Source organism: Lepisosteus platostomus, unplaced genomic scaffold (genome assembly GCF_059453375.1).
Source record: "Lepisosteus platostomus isolate fLepPlt1 unplaced genomic scaffold, fLepPlt1.hap1 Scaffold_184_H1, whole genome shotgun sequence".
Lineage (NCBI taxonomy): Eukaryota > Metazoa > Chordata > Actinopteri > Semionotiformes > Lepisosteidae > Lepisosteus > Lepisosteus platostomus.
This window is the reverse complement of record NW_028291565.1, coordinates 23,124-45,039: the sequence shown is the minus strand read 5'-3', so window position 1 is coordinate 45,039 and position 21,916 is coordinate 23,124. Positions and strand designations below refer to the sequence as shown.

At 36.2% G+C, this 21,916-nt stretch overlaps 3 protein-coding genes and 1 pseudogene across 3 annotated transcripts; all 4 read right to left on the bottom strand.

Annotated features, from left to right (window-relative positions):
• Window positions 1–1,007: 1,007 nt before the first annotated feature.
• On the bottom strand, window positions 1,008–1,946 carry LOC148636273 (olfactory receptor 52B2-like). Its single transcript, XM_088623524.1, has one exon. The coding sequence runs from the start codon at window positions 1,944–1,946 to the stop codon at window positions 1,008–1,010; it is 939 nt and encodes a 312-aa protein (XP_088479650.1).
• Window positions 1,947–6,157: 4,211 nt separating this feature from the next.
• Window positions 6,158–7,096, bottom strand: LOC148636272 (olfactory receptor 52B2-like). Its single transcript, XM_088623521.1, has one exon. The coding sequence runs from the start codon at window positions 7,094–7,096 to the stop codon at window positions 6,158–6,160; it is 939 nt and encodes a 312-aa protein (XP_088479647.1).
• An 8,685-nt stretch (window positions 7,097–15,781) lies between these two features.
• LOC148636271 (olfactory receptor 52B2-like) lies at window positions 15,782–16,763 on the bottom strand. Its single transcript, XM_088623523.1, has one exon. It carries the CDS (start codon window positions 16,761–16,763, stop codon window positions 15,825–15,827), a length of 939 nt encoding a protein of 312 aa, XP_088479649.1. The 3' UTR covers window positions 15,782–15,824.
• Window positions 16,764–20,082: 3,319 nt separating this feature from the next.
• Window positions 20,083–21,057, bottom strand: LOC148636270 (olfactory receptor 10H2-like; annotated as a pseudogene).
• Window positions 21,058–21,916: the final 859 nt, after the last annotated feature.

The window sequence follows — 21,916 nt, the reverse complement described above, 5'->3', positions numbered from 1 at the left end:
TTGTAAACATGTTTAATAGATTTTTCTTTTGTCAATATTTTTAAACACTGTTAACTCTTCCTGGAAGGTGCAGTTCCCATAAATAAGTTTTGATGATCTATTTCAAATAGAGGAGCAATTACTGTAAACAATCCTCCTTTATTTAAAAAACAGTTAAGTGTTGTCTTGTTCTTCAATGGATTTCTAATATTTTTGTTTGTTTTTTACTGTACTTACTTTAAAATATGTAAACTGTATCTATTCACAGGTAATCAGCTGGGCCGCCTACCTTTAAATCTGAAAATAATAATAGAAGAAAAAACAGCTTTTCCATTTTCTAAAAATATATTCTCATATTAAACTTCAAAGACTTCAATTGTAATCCCTTTATGTAATGATTTATCACCAATGGCCTATAAAAAATTAAAATTTAAGACCAATATTAGCAATGTAGTGCTATCTTGTACAAAGACACCAATGGCAAATATATGTATACATATAATGTACATACTGTATATGCAGTTCAGGTGGGTAGCTGCGTCAGCATGCAAAGGCTGCAAAGGAAGAAGCAATAGGTTTATTCCATGCTGAAAAGAAAACACAATGTTTCTGCCGTGGAGCCTTCTTCCGGTCACCTAAAGAAGGCTCCATGGCCTAAAGTTGTTTTTTTCTTCTCTTTTCAGCATGGAATAAACCAATTACTTTTCCTACAGTATGTACAGTATATGTATGGCAGACATGGTCTAAAATACATTGGCAAGCACAAAAGAGAAGGATGCTAATTAAACATGTTTTGTATTTCAGAAAACGTTTGACTGTGCTGTCACCATATACTGTAGGTATAATTAGCTAAATCTTACCATGCAGTTCTTTTCTTCTGTAAGAACAGTCTGTAAATTAATGCAACCATGCAGAATTTGAACAGTGTTTCAAAATGCATTAAAACGTATAAAAGATGAAAGATAAAAGCGGCATGTTTATCGGTCTCCAAAGTTTTTAAGATTATTTCTCAGTCCAGCAAATAGTTTTTAGATGTGTGCCACCTTTCGTCTGAAAATCAATGGTATTCTTGTCCTGATCTCTTTTATTTTCAGGCCATATATAATTGGGTTCAGTGTTGGGGGAAATGTTAAAACTAAGACCCCAACAACCTTTGATATATATGAGGGTGTCTTCTCAAAACGATAGGAAAGTATTTTGTAAAAAGATGTAATTTCTAAAATGACAAATGAAACTAAATGTGTGGTGCAAGTTTGAACAGCTTTGCTCCTCGCATCCGAGTGCTTGTTCCTCAGACATGTGTAAAGTATCTGCATGTATGTGTAGAGAACTGAGCCTAAAGCCAGAGCTTGCACCACAGCTGTCAAAAACAGCCCATAGATGTTATTTATGCTGGTGTCAGAGCAGACAAGTGCAACAAGAGAAGGATTATCACAGTAAATATTAGATATTAGTGATCGACATCGAGGCAACCGCACAACCAAGGACAAAAGAACGGTTATCAGAATAAAATCCACAGACCAAAGCAGTATGATCATTTTCATTAAGTAAGAATTAGTCATGATAGAATTGTACATTAAAGGTAAGCATATTGCAACATACCTATCATATGCCATTGCTGTCAGTATCAACACAGAGCCTACAGCCCAAAGGTGAACAAAGAAAGCCTGGGTGACACAGGCCGGATAACTTATTGACCTGGAATCAAGCAAAATTTCTTTCATTAATTGAGGAAGGAAGGCAGTGGCCCCAATTAGATCATTGACAGGCATATTGACAAACAGAATGTACATGGGTTGATACAGCTTTTTATCCCTTGCAATTGTGAGAAGGATGACTAAATTACTCAAAACAATGATGCAGTAACTTAGCATTCCCAGACAAAATGCTGGATAGACAACATTGGGAGGTATATTTAATTTTTCCAGGGACAACATAGATGAGCTGTTGAAGGAGATGTTATCCATGTGAATATAGTTGCAGGAATATTTTTTGTAGAAGCTGGGAAGGAAGACAAGAAGTCTGAATTTAATTTTGAAGCATACATTTATTTTTCATAAATACTGTATTTGTAAGCATTTAGATAATTTTCTATTGATTTTAAGTCATATTCTGAGTATGAAAATACAAAAATAAGGAAAACAAGGATAGAAGTATCTTAAGTAATACAATTTTCTTGTCAGGGCTACTTAATGTCTAAGGATATGATCAGCCTATTTTCCACAACATCTTTGTTTTTGTAATATGTGAATACATTCTAAAATATTCTCATATACCTTTAATGCGAAGAGCAGTTGTAAATCTTGACTTCTCTGGCCTCTAATACAGTGTTGTTTGCTCAACAACATTGATTTTTTTGTTGTCATAAACTTGGTAGGATCCTGTATTTTTAAAGAAGATCCTGTATGTAAGTTAAAGAAGCAGACAGCTAAAAAGAAAACTTACTGTATAGCAAGTCTGTAGGCACATACCTGTATTGAAGGTATTTTTTTCCAAGCTTTACTGCAGGCCTTGGAACAACAAGAGCTACTGGAATTCAAAATCAGGAACTGTTAATTCCAACACATGCATGTTCTCTGATGACATGTTTAAAAGCATTACCTTAGAAAACAGCCCGATTTCAACTGCTTTTGTTAAGCAAGGTTGTTTGTAACTGTGTGACTACAGAGCAAGAATACACTTATTGCTGCAGGTAACTAGTTATTTTGATAAACAGTATAAACATAAACAGTATGATATTCCTTGTGGATGTCTATGAAAAAATTGAGCACGTTTTTTTTACTTAATCTTTAAAAATAGCTTTTTTTGTTCTTTTGTATTTTAGTAATCAAAATTTAATCTAACAGTACTTGAATTACCCATAAACAAAGTGTTAACGTATTTGGATTGTTTGCATATTACTTACTTCACCGTTTATGGTTTCATTAAATGAATTGCCAGATGAAGCTTCATTTGAAGATTAAGAGGCTAAAGATCTGTTGAGTCTCAGCAGATGTATTTAATTTCCCATAAAGACCATACGTCATATCTTTAGGGAATTAAAAAAAGGTGTACAGTATGAGAATGATACAGTATATAGATGTTTATAATTAACTACCAAAGGATGCTAAGCAATGATTACAAATAATTCTCAGACAATTATTTCTTTATATGCGGTTAAACAGAATGTATTTATCTTGAGAAGATCAGTGAAGTGTCTGCTGTTTAGCATTTGGTGATTTATGCTAAAATATTTATTTCAAATTCTGTATTTACTGTATAGGAAGAAATGATTACAGGAATACACTTCGTTTTCCTGTTTTATTTCATGCTTATATTTTTGATACATTTTAGCTTTTTCTACATAGGAAACTTGTATGAAATCCTCTTTGTGCCTTCAGACTTTAATTTTAACTCAAAATGTACAAAGTGTATTTCAAATATCTATTAAAAGGTTTATTAATTTAGATATTATATTAAAATGTTGGTAATGTAAGATGTAGACTAAAAGGTTAGTTTACGGAACCCAACAAACTTTCAGAAAGCAAGGCATTGTTCTCTTGTACAGTAGGCCTGGATCAAACATTTTTAATCCACTCTTCATATTGTATCACGTGATGATTGTCAAGCCTTGAATCCAAAGCTAAGCTTGACACAGAAACAGATGTACTGAACCAATACTATCACCAGTATCACCAATGGAGATAAAATTCTGCAGCGCACAGTCTTTTATTTCTGTTTTTCATCATCCTGCTTGTCAATATATTACAGATTTCCTAATGCCCTGTTTTATCGGTCATTTTAAAACAATGAGAATATTAACAAATGTGATGAGCCCATTCTGCCAATATACCTCATTTAGTTTTAATATCTAATCCATCTGACCATTCCATCCAGCCATTTTTGACATCAAAAGAGTACCAGCTTCAGATTATGCACTTTGGTAGCCTTTTTCTCAGTTCCATAACCTATTGTGTCAAAAAGTGGAAAGTGCACTCTGAAAGTATAATGAGTATATTTTATGTATAATAGTATGGATAGTCTTAAGTGTATATCCTTAAGTGAGAACATGAAACTCCATAACTACAAAATCCCTCAATATTTTGCTAAATACACAAACACCTTGCTTAAATATTTAGGTATTTTGTGAGATCCCTGGTTTCTTTTTCTCATTATACCATACAGACAGCATTTGCATTTAGCACTAGAACTACCACAGTGGTTATATTTGTCATTTGTGCTTGTTTAAAATTTCATTTACCCCCATATACAGTAGCATTGGTTGAAAGGTGCTCACTCCAGGTCAGATACAATTATGTACTGTTCTTTCTCCTGGTAAGGGTCCTGGCAAACTTAAACCCACCCCACAATCATACAGGGTACACTAGGACACCACCCTGTACAGTAAATCAGTACTCCACAGGTCACATACATACAGTACACATTCAAGCACACGGGGACACATTAAAGACACGAATAAACCGGTCCAAAATGTTTTTGGAAGCTGAGAGGAAAACAAATCACCCAGAAAAAAAACCTGTATGAAAGTGAATTCACCTTTGTAAACAATTATTTGCATTTGTAATTTTTTCATCTCTAAATTGAGAATCACTAATGGTTTCTTTTCATCTCACCTCACAACAGCTACTGTTGCTCTGCAAGAGGAGTGTGAGTAATAGCAGATATTCTCCTCTTGAGATACCCAGACATCAACTCATTAAGCTTTATGACACACTATGAACTAACTCCACAGTGTATTGCAGGTGTTAGAGTGCATTGTGATTCTAGTGCAAGTACAATATATTTTCAAATAAATCTTAAAATGTTAGGATTGAAGTGATGTTAATCTTTTACAAGTGGCTTTTCATGGGATGAGCCCCTATAAACATGCTGTGTAACATTTTAAAAATGTAGGATTGCCTGGGCTTGTTAGACTTCTTTGCATAGTGAAAAACACCTTAAGAATAAAGGAAGCGAAAAATATTTTTATTCAGCCTGACATTTAAATACCTTGCAAAATTAAAGACTGCAGTGCATAAAAACATCATTTTATTGTAAGTTAATAAATTGCAATAAAACAATGACACAATAATTAAAAAAGAACAAAAAAGTGAAATCTTCCATATCATTTTATTACCCACAAATATGTTTTATCTTTAATTTTTAAGAATATTAAATTGGACAAAGATACAATCCAGCATGGTTGTAAACATGTTTAATAGATTTTTCTTTTGTCAATATTTTTAAACACTGTTAACTCTTCCTGGAAGGTGCAGTTCCCATAAATAAGTTTTGATGATCTATTTCAAAGAGGAGCAATTACTGTAAACAATCCTCCTTTATTTAAAAAACAGTTAAGTGTTGTCTTGTTCTTCAATGGATTTCTAATATTTTTGTTTGTTTTTTACTGTACTTACTTTAAAATATGTAAACTGTATCTATTCACAGGTAATCAGCTGGGCCGCCTACCTTTAAATCTGAAAATAATAATAGAAGAAAAAACAGCTTTTCCATTTTCTAAAAATGTATTCTCATATTAAACTTCAAAGACTTCAATTGTAATCCCTTTATGTAATGATTTATCACCAATGGCCTATAAAAAATTAAAATTTAAGACCAATATTAGCAATGTAGTGCTATCTTGTACAAAGACACCAGTGGCAAATATATGTATACATATAATGTACATACTGTATATGCAGTTCAGGTGGGTAGCTGCGTCAGCATGCAAAGGCTGCAAAGGAAGAAGCAATAGGTTTATTCCATGCTGAAAAGAAAACACAATGTTTCTGCCGTGGAGCCTTCTTCCGGTCACCTAAAGAAGGCTCCATGGCCTAAAGTTGTTTTTTTCTTCTCTTTTCAGCATGGAATAAACCAATTACTTTTCCTACAGTATGTACAGTATATGTATGGCAGACATGGTCTAAAATACATTGGCAAGCACAAAAGAGAAGGATGCTAATTAAACATGTTTTGTATTTCAGAAAACGTTTGACTGTGCTGTCACCATATACTGTAGGTATGCAGTTACCATGCAGTTCTTTTCTTCTGTAAGAACAGTCTGTAAATGAATGCAACCATGCAGAATGTGAACAGTGTTTCAAAATGCATTAAAACGTATAAAAGATGAAAGATAAAAGCGGCATGTTTATCGGTCTCCAAAGTTTTTAAGATTATTTCTCAGTCCAGCAAATAGTTTTTAGATGTGTGCCACCTTTCGTCTGAAAATCAATGGTATTCTTGTCCTGATCTCTTTTATTTTCAGGCCATATATAATTGGGTTCAGTGTTGGGGGAAATGTTAAAACTAAGACCCCAACAACCTTTGATATATATGAGGGTGTCTTCTCAAAACGATAGGAAAGTATTTTGTAAAAAGATGTAATTTCTAAAATGACAAATGAAACTAAATGTGTGGTGCAAGTTTGAACAGCTTTGCTCCTCGCATCCGAGTGCTTGTTCCTCAGACATGTGTAAAGTATCTGCATGTATGTGTAGAGAACTGAGCCTAAAGCCAGAGCTTGCACCACAGCTGTCAAAAACAGCCCATAGATGTTATTTATGCTGGTGTCAGAGCAGACAAGTGCAACAAGAGAAGGATTATCACAGTAAATATTAGATATTAGTGATCGACATCGAGGCAACCGCACAACCAAGGACAAAAGAACGGTTATCAGAATAAAATCCACAGACCAAAGCAGTATGATCATTTTCATTAAGTAAGAATTAGTCATGATAGAATTGTACATTAAAGGTAAGCATATTGCAACATACCTATCATATGCCATTGCTGTCAGTATCAACACAGAGCCTACAGCATAAAGGTGAACAAAGAAAGCCTGGGTGACACAGGCCGGGTAACTTATTGACCTGGAATCAAGCAAAATTTCTTTCATTAATTGAGGAAGGAAGGCAGTGGCCCCAATTAGATCATTGACAGGCATATTGAAAAACAGGATGTACATAGGTTGATACAGATTTTTATCCCGTGCAATTGTGAGAAGGATGATTGAATTACACAAAACAATGATGCAATAATTTAGCAATCCCAGAAAAAATGCTGGATAGACAACATTGGGAGGAATATTTAATTTTTCCAGGGACAACATAGATGAGCTGTTGAAGGAGATGTTATCCATGTGAATATAGTTGCAGGAATATTTTTTGTAGAAGCTGGGAAGGAAGGCAAGAAGTCTGAATTTAATTTTGAAGCGTACATTTATTTTTCATAAATATTATATATGTAAGCACTCAGATCTTTTTCTATTGATTTTATGTCATATTTTGAGTAAGAAAATACAAAAAATAAGGAAAACAAGGATAAAAGTATCATAAGTAATAAAATAATCTTGTCAGGGCTACTTAATGTCTAAGGATATGATCAGCCCATTTTCCACAACATCTTTGTTTTTGTAATATGTGAATACATTCTAAAATATTCTCATATACCTTGAATGCGTAAGAGCAGTTGTAAATCTTGACTTCTCTGGCCTCTCATACAGTGTTGTTTGCTCAACAACATTGAATTTTTTGTTGTCATAGACTTGGCAGCATCCTGTATTTTTGCTTCAAGTTAAAGAAGCAGACAGCTAAAAAGAAACTGTATAGCAAGTCTATAGGAATGCAAGCACATACCTGTATTGAAGGTATTTTTTCCCAGCTTTACTGCAGGCCTTGATAACAACAAGAGCTACTGGAATTCAAAATCAGGAACTGTTAATTCCAACACATGCATGTTCTCTGATGACATGTTTAAAAGCATTAAATTAGAAAACAGCCTGTTTTCAACTGCTTTTGTTAAGCAAGTTTGTTTGTAACTGTGTGACTACAGAGCAAAAATACATTTATTGCTGCAGGTAACTATTTTAGTAAACAGTATAAACATAAACAGTATGATATTCCTTGTGGATGTCTATGGAAAAATGGAGCATGCTTTTTAACCTTATCTGTAAAAATTGCTTTTTTTGTTCTTTTGTATTTTAGTAATCAAAATTTAATCTAACAGTACTTGAATTACCCATAAACAAAGTGTTAACGTATTTGGATTGTTTGTATATTACTTACTTCACCGTTTATGGTTTCATTAAATTCATTGCCAGATGAAGCTTCGTTTGAAGATTAAGCGGCTTAAGATCTGTTGAGTCTCAGCAGATGTATTTAATTTCTCATAAAGACCATACGTCACATCTTTAGGGAATTAAAAAGAGGTGTATGAGAATTATATATAGTTATAATTAACTACCAAAGGAGGCTAAACAATAATTACAAATACTCCTCAGAAAATTATTTATTTCTATGGTGTTGCGTCCCAGTGTGTGTCCGTGTTTTTTTTTTTTCTGCTTCCTGTATTCAGGTACCCCCACCCCATTGGTCCATCACTACACCATCACTGCAGTTGTGACATCATCATCATCATCAAATCCCAGCCAATCAGGAACCAGTCCTCAAAGTTCAGAAACCTGAAGGAGTTTTGACTCCGTTTGCTCCGGTTCAACTTAGAATGCTCATTGCTTGTGCTTTTGCTTTTTGTTTTTGCCTCATTAATTTTTGTTTGTTTATGCTTGTATTACCTTTCCCACACTTGTTACTTTCCTTTTTTACCTTGCTTGTGCTCATTTGTTACCTTATTCCTTGCTTGTGTATTTTCTTCTGTATTACCCATTTTCCCATATTCGTGCAATTGGTTCAGTCGTGTCGTGTTATTGTTAACTGTGAACTTCACAAGAAATCACATTTGCACAAACTTTTGCTGTCGCGCTTCCTAAATCCATCACAGAAACCCAACTGCATCCAAACCCATCCTAAATGTTACACCCCTGATGTAGGTGATGACCTACTCTGCCTCAGGTCCCTCTTGAGCCAGCACTGCCCTAGTGCCCACATCACTCGTGTCTGTATCTAGCACTAGGGGCTGGTCAGTAAGGGATAGACCAGGACTGGGGACTAGGTGAGAGCTTGCCTGAGGGCTCTCAAGGCCTCCTTGGACACTTCCAATGACCTGAAGGGGATCCTCTTACTCATAAGCTGGTGCAGCAGGGCAGCCAAGTCTGCAAACCTCTAAACAAGCTTGAAATAATAGAACACCAGGTCTAGAACCCCCTTAAAGCCCCTTCACTGTGCTGGGGTGCAGCCAGGTCATCACCGCTCTCGTCTTCTCTTGGTTAGTGGAGACCCCCCAGTGACTCACTGTATGTTCCAGAAATAGAGTCTCAGTCTGCAGGAGGCTAAACTTCTTTGGATTCAGCTTCAGCCTCCCGGCTACACCTGAACACCAGCCACAGGCTTGCTAGGGCTTTGTCGAGACCAACGAGTATGACCCAGAACTGGCAGCCCCCTCCCCTGGGAGAACCCAGTCTTTGGCTGGTCCTCCAGAGTCAGCTCCACTGGCTAACAGCAAGTGCACTGCGGAGGTCCAAAGAACTGAACCAGTGGGATCCCCCAATGTGGTCTGACCTCATCAATTCTAGGAATTGGGTAGGTCTGTCTAGAATCCTTCCTAGTCGCCTGATTAAAGTCCCAGTAGTCCACAAAGAACCTGGAGCAATGCACTGAAGAATCACGGGCTGTTTGCGGGTTTCTCAATGCCATGTTGTTGATTACAGTATATCTTCTGCAGCCTGCCACTTGGCAATCAGTAAATGTTGGAGGGGTAGGCAGATGGGTACAGCAGTCCCTGTGTCAATATGGTGTTGCACCAGGCTGGTATGACATCAGTCCTCACTCCTAGTTGCAAACCACACAGAAACTCTTTAACTTGCCACTGCTATCCTCAACTGGGGCCTGACCGCCAGCATCACCAAAGATTTTCCATGGCCTTCTCAGTAACCGTGAAATCCCCCCTGACTGAGACGTATTCCCTCCTATCTGTTGGCATCAGCATGTGGATGCTCCCTCTGTCTTGAAGGTGGGGGGGGACTGGACTGCCCACCCCCAGAAGGGTTACAGTGCCCTCTCCCAGACACAAAGGCAGTCTTTTGTCAATTTCTCCCCCACAGCACTGTTAGCACACACACTTTCTTTCCTATTAGCAAATGCAGCACCCCTTCGGTCTCGCTCAATTGCTCTGTGCTCTCTGCCCAATGGTGTTTTATGCTTCATTTACACTCAGGAGATCCAGATCACTCTCACTACCCTGTCTACTCCGACAGCTGAGCTCAGCTGAACACCTTAGAGGACATTGAGCCTTCATACTTGGGCAGCTGCACCTCTCGGTGAAGGTGCTTCAGACTCATGGAAACGACAGCGAGCCCTCTCCCTCTGGCTTCAAAAAGCTTGCAATCTGCCTTTAGGCTCTGTACAGAAAGGAACATTCCCAAACCAAACCATTAACTTAAAAACAAAGAAAAGGTGCACAGGACAGTCTTTTTAGCTGCTGATCAGTTCTGGCATGAACCCATGTAGTTTACTACATTTCCTTCAGCGTCACTTGGTTGCCTTAGACAATGTTCAGGTCTCCCAGACCCCCTCCTGAAGATAGTACAGCCTGACCCCCAAGGTGACTCCCTGCCAAATGTCAGGCAAGGAAACAGCAGTTGCTACAGTATATATTTTTTCTACACCTTAGATTCAAATAATATTTTTATTTTTTATATGAAGCTCTCTTTTTCCCTTCAATCATTCATTTTATTCCAAAATATACATATTTCACACACATTTTTTAAATAGTTTAAAATGTTTGTAATATTAAATTTGGACTGGAATTTTTTTTTTTACTGAACCCAACAAACTTTCACAAAGCAAGCCATGGTTTACATTTAGGCCAAGATCAAACATTTTTATTTCACTCATGATGCTGTATTATGTGATGCTTGTAAAGCTCTGAATACAAAGTTAGGACTGACAATGCCACAAGCATGAACTGAACCAATACCAACTCCTTTAACACCAATGGAGATGAAGTGCTGTAGCATATAATGTTTTATGTGTGTTTCTCACCTTCCCTGCTTGATCAGGAATTGAAGATTTCAAAAGGCCTCTTTTTATCAGTCTTTCCAAAACCATGATTTTTGAAAGATGACAGAGCATCACATTCAGCGAATATCCTTTGGTAGCCTTTTCCAGACTCCCATAACCATTTGTGGAAAAAAGTAGAAGTACACTCTGAAAGTGTAGAGACTTCATATCTTAAAGTGAGAATATGAAACTCAAGAACTTCACCAAATCCCTCAATATTTTGCTAAATACACTAAATTCCTGCTTAAATATTTAGGGATTTTGTGAGATCCCTGGTTCATTTTCTCATTATACCATACAGACAGCATTTGCATTTAATAATAATTTTGCCCCATATAACTGAGTGGTTGAAAGGTGCTCACTCCAGGTCAGATACAGTACTGTTCTTTCTCCTGGTGTGGGTCCTGGCAAACTGGAACCCACCACACAAACATACAGGGTACACTGGAACAACACCCTGTACAGTAAATTAGTGCTTCACAGGTTACACACACACATTCAAGCACACGAGGACAAATTAAAGATACTAATTAACCTGTCCAATATGCCTTTGGAAGCTGGGAGGAAACCACAGCACCTAGAGAAAACGTGTATAAAGATGATTAGAACATTTTAAACAATTATTTGCATTTGTAATTCTTTACTCTCTGAATTGAGAATCACTAATGGTTTCATTGCATGTCACCTCACAGCAGCTACTGCTGCTCTGCAGTGGGGAGAGTGAGTAGTAGCAGACATTCTCTTCTGAGCTACCCAAACATTGACTCATTAAGCTTTATGGCACACTACAACCTCTACAGCTCTTACAAGGGATTATAGTCTAATGTGATTCTGTTGCAATTATATTTTCAAAAATATCTTAAAATGTTTTTTCTGTTTCACCCAGTGAATTTTCATAGGACAAATCTGTTGAATACTGTGTAACATTTTCAAAAATTTCATATTGCCTGGGCTAGATTCCTTCGTGTAATGAAAACCACCAAATGAATAAAAGAAAGGAAAAATGTTTTTATTTATCCTTTACTATTCAGCCTGTATTTAAAATAATTTACAAAGTAAAAGATTGCAGTGCATGAAAGCATTTTTATTGTTAGTTAATAAGTAACAATAAAATTATGACAAAATGATTTAACTTAAAATACAAGTGAAATCTTCTATATCATTGTACTGTACAACCCACAAATCTGCTTCACATTGAAGAAAGATATAAGATGTGTAAAAAGGGTTAACTGATTTCTTTCTGTACAAAGACTTCTTCTGGTACAAAACATTCCATGCTTCAGCACTTTTGAGTTATGGCAGGGAAGAGGGTTAACTGATAAAAGATTCCAAGTCGAGCTAGAGACTAACTATGGGAAAATGAGATCAGCCATTCAAAGTGTTCAAGGTCTGGAGAATGTCCGAACACAGGTGAACTCAACCCATTACCATGGTAACAATTAGGTCAGAAACAGCTGAAGTTTGTTATATAAACAATTCTCTGAACAATTCCGAATATATTATTCCATGAATGCAATAAAACTCACTTGTTCAACTTCATCTCGGGGTCCAGAACTTATTTGTTTGTTACAACAACATGTTGTTACATGGTGGTCTATGTTTAAAACTGAAAATAAAAAAAAATAGCTCTTCCATCCCAGTGGGCATTGATTCGTCGAATATACGTATATTCACGGCGAAAATACGGCTATACATATATATACGTCGCCGCGACGTATAATCAACGTCGAATTGCAACCTTAAAATCGACGACATTATAAACGCATATATAACGTCGAAAACACATCTAACACAGTGCCGGAGGCTTTTTACTGTATGTATCGTGTTTGCCGCAACTAGGAGTATACGGCACTCTGCACAGTGTACGAAGTAAATTATTTTCGCAGTCATTAATTTACACGTGTATAATAAATATAGTAATAAATAGAATAAATTAATGACTGCGAAAATAATTTACTTCGTACACTGTGCAGAGTGGCGTAATTTACTTCGTACACTGTGCAGAGTGCCGTATACTCCTAGTTACATACAGTAAAAAGCCTCAGGCACTGTGTTAGATGTGTTTTCGACGTTATATATGCGTTTATTAATGTCGTCGATTTTACGGTTGCAATTCGACGTTGATTATACGTCGCGGCGACGTATATATACGTATAGCCGTATTTTCGCCATGAATATACGTATTTTCGACGAATCAGTGCACACAGCTTGGCATACAAGGGTTTTGCGGAGGGGGTCTTGCCACCTGCCTGAAAAAAACAGTAAAATGTTTGAGTGCCTATAGAGTTTCTATTTTTATTTTCTTGAGAAAAGTTGATACCATTTCCTGGACACCCCGTCCCCCATCAGTGCACGGTGCCCGGGGAAAAATCTGTAGGGGGGTGTCTGAAATTCTGAGGGGGGATGATATTTCGGTTGAAACGGAGCTGTTCGGTGCAGCTACCCAAATGACATCTCGCAGCTATGCCATTGATTAGTGCTTCATGATAGAAGATAACGACTAGCAATCTGGTATTTGCGTTGAAGTTCAGTTTCACATTTTTCGTCACTCTCGTGGTTTGTATTGCCTGGAGCGAAAAGTACCATAAGCGTTCATTTTTGCAGCTACATGGAGATTCTGAATCGTTAAGAAAACATTTTTGTAAAACCAACAGAAAGCACAGACTGCTATAACTAGTCCTAGTTATATAACAATTTTAAGTATAATGATAAACTACTGCAAGGAATCGGTCCACCTGAGCAAACAGGATCATAATGTTGACACTCAATAACGACACTGATATGTGCAGTTCCTGGACGGATAGCCCTCCTGCACATCAAACAGTCTGAGTGACTGTTAGTGTCATTTAGTGTTGTCTGACCATTGACAAAGTACAACTATTTTTTTAGGGCGCAAATTAAGTTAGGTAAATCTTTTTGCCCAAAACTGAAGGGGCGACTCTCCTCCCTCCCCCCGTGATGCCAGGCCTGTCCCCATCCTATTCCATAATGTCATTATATATAATACCATACAACAGTGACCGATCCTTATTAACTGCATGCGTTAAAATTGCACATCAGCACATAGCAGGGGGCACATAGCCGCAATGTATTATCAATGTTAAATTTCAACCATAATATCGACAACATTAATAAACGCATACGTTGAGAAAATATCTAACCCAGCATATTTTCCGGTTATATACCACAATGCATTGCTAGTATTCGTTGGTCACCATTTTGGACACGTTTTTCAAACGTAGAAGTATTTATCGGCAAATATCTCAGCAATCCTCTTTTGACGAGTAAGTATGAATAATAATAATACTATCTGAATACATACAGATCTTTCTTAATATTATTTTTATTAAAATAGTACGTGAATAAGCAAAAAATGGCACATAAAAATAGTGTGAATGGGGAAGATGACACAAAATCATTTTGCCGTTTCTCTATTCTTATTCTATGTTGTACTTTCAAACTGGGTACTCTTTATGACAGACTTTATTGCTCAACTGCTATGATGCAAGTCAAATTTTATACATTTATTTCAGCTTTGAGCTTAGTAAACCGTTCATTTTTTAGATTATACTAAAGAAGATATTAATCATAATTTATTTGGGAAGTAATATTATATAATTTTCTCCTAGCTGCGGTGCTGAAGTCCCACCCTACATCAACAGAAAAAGAAATAAAGGAGCACGCAATGTGTTACTTGAAGAATGCATATGCAAGGCAGGGGGCCAGGAGATCTGGACACTGAAAATAATAGGTTTTTGGTTCTAACTGTTAGGACAATTAGACAGGGTTTGCAAATAGTGGACAAAAATCGTCTTAACTTCCATTGTAATATTTTTTTTTCTTGGAAATATAGAAGTTGTACATTTTAAAATGTATATTTGAATCAAAATGTAGTTTTGAGTTAGTGTGTTAATGTAATTATTTTGTTTTTGTCATTACTATACTGTATATTGCCATGTTACCAGAATTTGTAGCTGAAGTTTAAGACTAGTTGTGTTTTTTATGATTATTGCCCATATGTTGATTGTTGATTGATTGTATACAATGTATAATTTGAAATACATATTTTTCAGGTGTGAATGTGTATTTTAAGAATAAATTTCTAAACCAAATCATTGGGTTGATTTACTAGTTTCTACACCTGTAAAAATCTTTGATGTATAATAGACCTCTACCCATATACGTATAATAGACCTCTAAAGTTATCCGTATAATAGACCTCTAACCATATACGTATAATAGTCCTCTAAAGTTATCCGGAACTCCTACGATATATGTATAATAGTCTTCTAAATTTATCCGTATAATAGAATTTCAACCATTTACGTATAATAAACATCTAATCATAGACGTATAATTGACGTATAACAATAGACGTATATTAGAATTTCATTCTAGACGAATTGCGGACCACATTTAGACGTCTAAGGTATGCGTTTAATAGACATATATTATACGTCTTTTGCCCACTGGGATGGTGTCTCCTAAAAATCTATTATTATATTGAGCTTCAAAGACTTGAATTTAAAGACTTTTATGTACTGAAATAACACCAATGGGCTTTAAAAATTCAAAATTTAAATATTTGCAACTTAGTGCTATCTAGTACAAAGATGTTATTGATAAATATACTGTATAAATACAGGAACTCATGGAATCAAATGCATTTAAAAGCACAAAAGAAGAAATGTAAAAGAAGGTTTTATACTGTCTCAATTATATAATCAGCTAAATTCAACCGAGCATCATTTCCTTCTGTAAGAACAGTGTCTGCAAATGAATGCAACCAAGCGCAAACTGAGAGGTTTTGAATAGTGTTTCAAAATGCATTTGAGCTGATGTCCGATAAAAGATAAAACATGTTTCCTAAGTCTCCAAAGTTTTTTAGATTATTGTTCAATCCAGCACTTTTTTTTAGATGTGTGCCACCTTTCGTCTGAAAATCAATGGTATTCTTGTTCTGATCTCTTTTATTTTCAGACCATATATAATTGGGTTCAGGGTTGGGGGAAATGTTACAACTAAGACCCCAACAACTTTCGATATATATGAGGGTGTCTTCTCAAAACGATATGAAAGAATTCTGTAAAAAGATGTAATTTCTAAAGTGATGAATGAAACTAAATGTGGTGTGCAAGTTTGAACAGCTTTGCTCCTTGCATCCGAGTGCTTGTTTCTCAGACATGTATAAAGTATCTGCATGTATGTGTAGAGAACTGATCCTAAAGCCAGAGCTTGCAGCACAGCTGTCAAAAACATCCCATAGATGTTATTTATGCTGGTGTCAGAGCACACAAGTGCCACAAGAGAGGGATTATCACAGTAAATATTAGATATTAGTGATCGACATCGAGGCAACCGCAGAACCAAGGAGAAAAGCACAACTATCAAAATGAAATTCACTACCCAGAGCAGTGCAATGATTTTCATTAAATGGGTATTTGTCATGATTGAACTGTACCTTAAAGGGCAGCATATAGCAACATACCTATCATATGCCATTGCTGTAAGTATCAGCAGAGAGCCTACAGCATAAAGGTGTACAAAGAAAGCCTGGGTGACACAGGCTGGGTAACTTATTGATCTGGAATCAAGCAAAATTTCTTTCATTAATTGAGGAAGAAAGGCAGTGGCCCCAATTAAATCATTAATGGGTAGATTGAAAAGCAGCAGATACATGGGTTGATATAGATTCTTCTGCAGAGCAATTGTGAAAAGGACAATGGAATTACAGAAAACAATGATGCCATAAATTAACATTCCCAGAAAAAATACTAGATAGACACTAGTTGGAGGTATATTTAATCTTTCCAGGAGTAACATAGATGAGCTGTTGTAAGAGATGTTATCCATGAGTATCTACCCCCTTTCAAATGTGTTCTTCAAGAAGCTGGAAAAGAAAGGTCAGATGGAAGAATTAAAACATATTGTACATTAAAGCAAGAAAATCAGGAGACGGCTATTTTGAAAAAATCTAGGGTTTCTAAACAGTACAGTTGGAAAAACTGAACTCCCAAAACATTAAAACAATTTTTCATGTTCAATTCTTATTTCTTAGTACTAATATCACATTTTCTGCTCCTTCCTGTGGTGTCTTTTAGGTAGTAAAAATAATGATGCATACACTTTTTTTTAAATGAACATTTCATTAAAAAACCTGAATGTTCAGAAAGAAGACTTCTCAGGGTACGATAAGGGTACTTGTTTAAGCTCTCTCAAGATGGACAGTCACTGAGGGACAGCAGTTTTCAAGTCTTTCCACAGAAAGTTACAACTTTCCAGATTTGTAATTGTCTTATAATGAAAAAATAAAATAATATTCTAAATTGGTTCCATGTACATATAACAAATAAAGTATTTTGTAAAAGATGTATAGCTGATTGTTTGTATTGTTATAGTCTTAGCTCAGACACAGATGTGTTCCTTTAGAATAGCAAGAACTTACCTTGATTGACACTGTTGTCCCCAGCTTTGTTCCAGACCTTGATAAAAACAAGTGCTACTGGCCTTCAAAACAGGAATTACCACATTTTGTTAATTGCTGTACTTTAATTACATTGGTTTTGTTAATTGCAACATATTTATTTTCTCTGATAACAAGCACGGACTTAAAAATGCAAGGAAATCCATTCATCCATTTTTATTAGCCAAGCCTCTAAATAACGTTTTTGAATGCAGTGCACACAGAACTAAAATGCACTAATTATTCATTGTAGCATGTATTTGGCTACTAAATTTCTATTGTACAGAATGAGTGTACACTTAAAAACAGAACAAGATGCTTTTTTTATTTTTAACAAAATGCTATTCCATCATTATTTGATGTCCATATAGACTATAAGTTAAAAAAGTAATAGACAATTATACTCTATCCTTACAAAAGTATATACATCTAGCCATGTTGCTTACTTCCTTGTTTATTGTCCTAAATTCAGTTCCAGAAGTAAATGCATCCTTAAATTAATTTACTGACGTCCTGTTGTGAGCAATTGTTATTGTTCGTACAGACCATGAAAATGACAATGACAGCAATTTATAAATATCCATGAAGGAGGTGCACCAATAACATGGTTCACAAACACTCATGAGACATTTTCTGTACACGATGCTGTTATTCTGAATATGGAAGAGAAAGTTTTTTGTGTAGCACCTGGTTAGCTTTGCTTAACTATATCGCTTAACCATCAGCAAATCTGAACTGATAAATAAAAAAGGAATATAATTCACCATCTAATTTTATTTAACAGCACATATAAAGACTATTTCTGACGTTCTGTGAAGTAATATTTACCGATATCCATACATTAACAATTACCAGTAGCTGTATCACCCTGTAACTCACAACTGGCAGCCCACAGAAGCTACGCAGGTGTGAGCTTGGCCAGTGCCTAAATGGGAGACCTCATGGGAAAGCTAAGGTTGTTGCTAGAAGAGGTGTTAGTGGAGTGAGTAGGGGACACTCATCTTGGGGCTCATCATCAGTCTGTTTTGGTCCTAATGCCCCAGTATAGTAATGGGGACACTATACTGTAAAAAGGCGCCGTTCTTCAGATGAGATGTAAAAGTGAGGTCTTGACTCTCTGTGGTCATTAAAAATCTCAAGGTGTTTCTCGAAAAGAGTAGGGGTGTTACCCTTGCATCCTGGCCAAAATTCCCATTGGCCTTTACCATTCATGGCCTCCTAATAATCCCCATCTATGAATTGGTTTCATCACTTTGTTCTCCTCCCCACTGATAGCTGGTGTTTGGTGAACGTACTGGAGCACTATAACTGCCGTTGCATCATCCAGGTTGCACATAGGTGGTGGTGGAGGGGTGTCCCCATTACCAGTAAAGAGCTTTGGTTGGAGTGTCCAGAAAAACACTATACTGTATAAGTGTAAAGAATTATTGTGAACTGTAGGGCTACCATAGTTTTTCCCCAGAGGTCTCTCAGCCAGGTACTGACTAGGCTCACACCTGCTTAGCTTCAGTGGGTTGCCAGTTGTGAGTTGCAAGGTGGTATGGCTACTGACTGCGTTTTTTTTTGTGAGGAATTCATTCTGATAGCTGATAGCTGGAGGAATTAATTCTGACCAATGAGTTTTTTAGAAGCAAACTAAATTTCATCCAATAATTTCTTAAAAGAATCAGGACTATCAAATTCAACAGTGTGATTGCAGAATTTGTTCCAGACTTCCATAACCCTATCCCTATGTGTATAAAAAAAACCTGAAGGAAAGTGGATTTCTGTAAATGGCCAGATTATAGACCTTATGTTGAAGATACTGTAAACGATGAAGCTGGGGATTTCACAAAATCTATCTATATATACATAAAATCCCAGGTAAAATATTTAGGGAGTTTTTGAAATCCCTAGTTTCAGATTCGTACCAGAACATTTCCATTTAGTATTACACTACATTGGTAGTATTGACCAAGCAAGTTTTTTTTCTCTTTACCCAAAAGCTCCCGACTGATGCTTTCAGAAAAGTCACTTCAAGTTCAAAGTGAGCTCTAAAGTTCAGACACCATTAATGTGAGCCTGGATTTTGTCAGTAACCTTCCTGCAGTGACCTCAGTGAAAATAATGTTCCTGACACTGACCCCTTGAATGTTATTGTGGAGCCGAAAGAGTGACAGGCTTGATGTACGTTTCCAATCAGCCATAAAATTACAATTATATTCCTTTAGCTTATTTACAGTAAAATCTATGTCATGCTTACTAGTGGTATATTGTTAGAGACGTATATATTTAGAATATTGTATATTATAATACAGCTCCAATAAAACAAAATTACAAATGGATTGTCTCATGTCAGGAAAATCATCAAATAGTGTGATTCAGAGGAACAGAGGATAGCTTGCAAGGTTTTGTTTGACAATGTGAAGTGTAAAGCAGAAATCGTGCAGAAAGCACTGAGGAAGCACAATTAGTTTAGACACAGTGTCATCACCAGAAAGCATTTTATTGTAGTTTAAACATTTATATCAACAATTGACTCACACTCTATTCTAGACAAATTTCAATTTCGTAAAATGAGGATACTTTTTTATTGAATAGATTAATGATTATTGTTTCTTTAGTTTTGAGACCATATAGGACAGGATTATGTACAGTATAGGGGGAAACACAAAAATGACCACTCCGATTGTTTTCTTAGACGGATCAAGGCGTTCTTAAACCTATTGTCTATGAAAGTATAGTGATAAGAGATGTGAGTTCTAAAACTATAAAGACTACCAAATGAGTAGCACAAGTCTAAATGGCCTTACTCTTTGCACCAGAGTGCGTGTTCATCGCACGTTGCAAGGATTTGAATTAATGTAAACATAACTACAAGCAATGACATTCCTTGTAATACAGCTGTCACAAACATCCCGGAATAATTATTTATGATTCTGTTCTCACAAACTAATCCCATAAGAGATGGATTGTTGCAGAACAATCATTTGATTGGGTTACTGTTTGTCATGATTGTATTGTACCTTTAAGGGCAGCAGATTGCAATATACCTATCACATGGCAGTCAGTATAAGCAATGATCCTCCTCCATAGAGATACATGAGCAAAGCTTGTATGACACAGGCTGGATAAGTTATTGATCTCGTCCCTGACAAAATATCTATAATTAATTTAGGGATAAAAAGCTGTTGCATCCATTAGATCACTAATTGGTAGATTGAAAAGCAGCAAGTATATTGGTTTATGAAGACATTTCTTTAGAGCAATTGTCTAAAGGATAACAGAATTACAGGAAATAATGAAGCTGTAAATTAGCAGTCCAAAGATAAATGCTGGATATTGCTTCCGGGTGGCAAATCCAAGCTTTCCAGAGTTAAAACTGAAATGACATCATCGGCACTGGAAACCATTTTATTTGTACCATGGAAGCTGTTGCATGAGGGGAAAAAAAGACGTTAGATTATATTCAATGTAACCAGATTAGGAGAAATAGCAATCACTGTAAAAGATGCAAAAAACATTTTAAAAGATCTAGGCATAATTTAAGACTGGGCAAATAATTAGCAGATTATGTTTAATGTTGTTACGTCCCAGTGTGTGGTCCATGTGTGTTTTTGTTGCTATGTTCCTCACTTCCTGACTTTGATTGTTCTCCCTCCCCCATTGGTCTATCATTACACCATTGTTTCCGTATTACGTCATCTTCAGTTAACTCTCGACCAATCAGAACTCAGATTGTTCAGTATATAACTTGGAGGTTGTCGGAATGAAGTGCCCTTTTGCTTGACTTTGGTTCTGCTCGGCTCGGCTTTGATTTCGCTTTGTTTTGCTTCAGCTTTGTTGGTTTGTGTTCGTCTCCTTGTTCTTTCGTTTGTTTGTGTTTATCCTTTATTTCACCATTACCTTGCCCAAACGTGTTATATCAACCTCTGTGTTCTTTTGTACCCTGTTCCTTGTGTCTACTCCAGTTTTTTCCTTATTTGAATTTGTAGTTCACTTGTGTATTTGTGTGAACTTTTGTGTAAAGGGTTAGTTTACAGATGCAGCCATTCAAAATGCGCGGGCGATTCCGCATTATTTTCCGGTACGCAAGTTACCGGTGTAATCATAGCCGGCCGAGGGACGCCAAATATGTAACGTTGCCATAGCCAAAATGTGAATGTAGTGTAGCTCTCTGAAGGCACCAGTTCTGTAGGGTTTGGGCATTTACTGGGACAATTATTAATCGTAGCAGTAAATCACAAAATTGATTCTTTTGATGGCTTTAGAATCCAACCATGCGACATAACTCAAACAACGCACACACACAGGTACTAATACACGAGGATACATTTATTAATACATAGAATATGCATGTAAAACTAACAGATCTTATCGAGAGGGTTATCAGAATACAAAAAGATATATATTCAATCAGTTACAAAGTGTTACACATATCAAGAGGACATACGTTCAGTATATCATTCATTAAGACCGTTTCGTAAATGAACTTGGTTACAACTTCTACATTAGATACTCAAAACAAGTACATAACTCTTAGGAATTAAATTGATATCAACTG

Bases quoted from the DNA above. Each gene is read 5' to 3' on its own strand.
- LOC148636273 (XM_088623524.1), bottom strand. From the start codon at position 1,946: ATGGATAACATCTCCTTCAACAGCTCATCTATGTTGTCCCTGGAAAAA.
- LOC148636272 (XM_088623521.1), bottom strand. From the start codon at position 7,096: ATGGATAACATCTCCTTCAACAGCTCATCTATGTTGTCCCTGGAAAAA.
- LOC148636271 (XM_088623523.1), bottom strand. From the start codon at position 16,763: ATGGATAACATCTCTTACAACAGCTCATCTATGTTACTCCTGGAAAGA.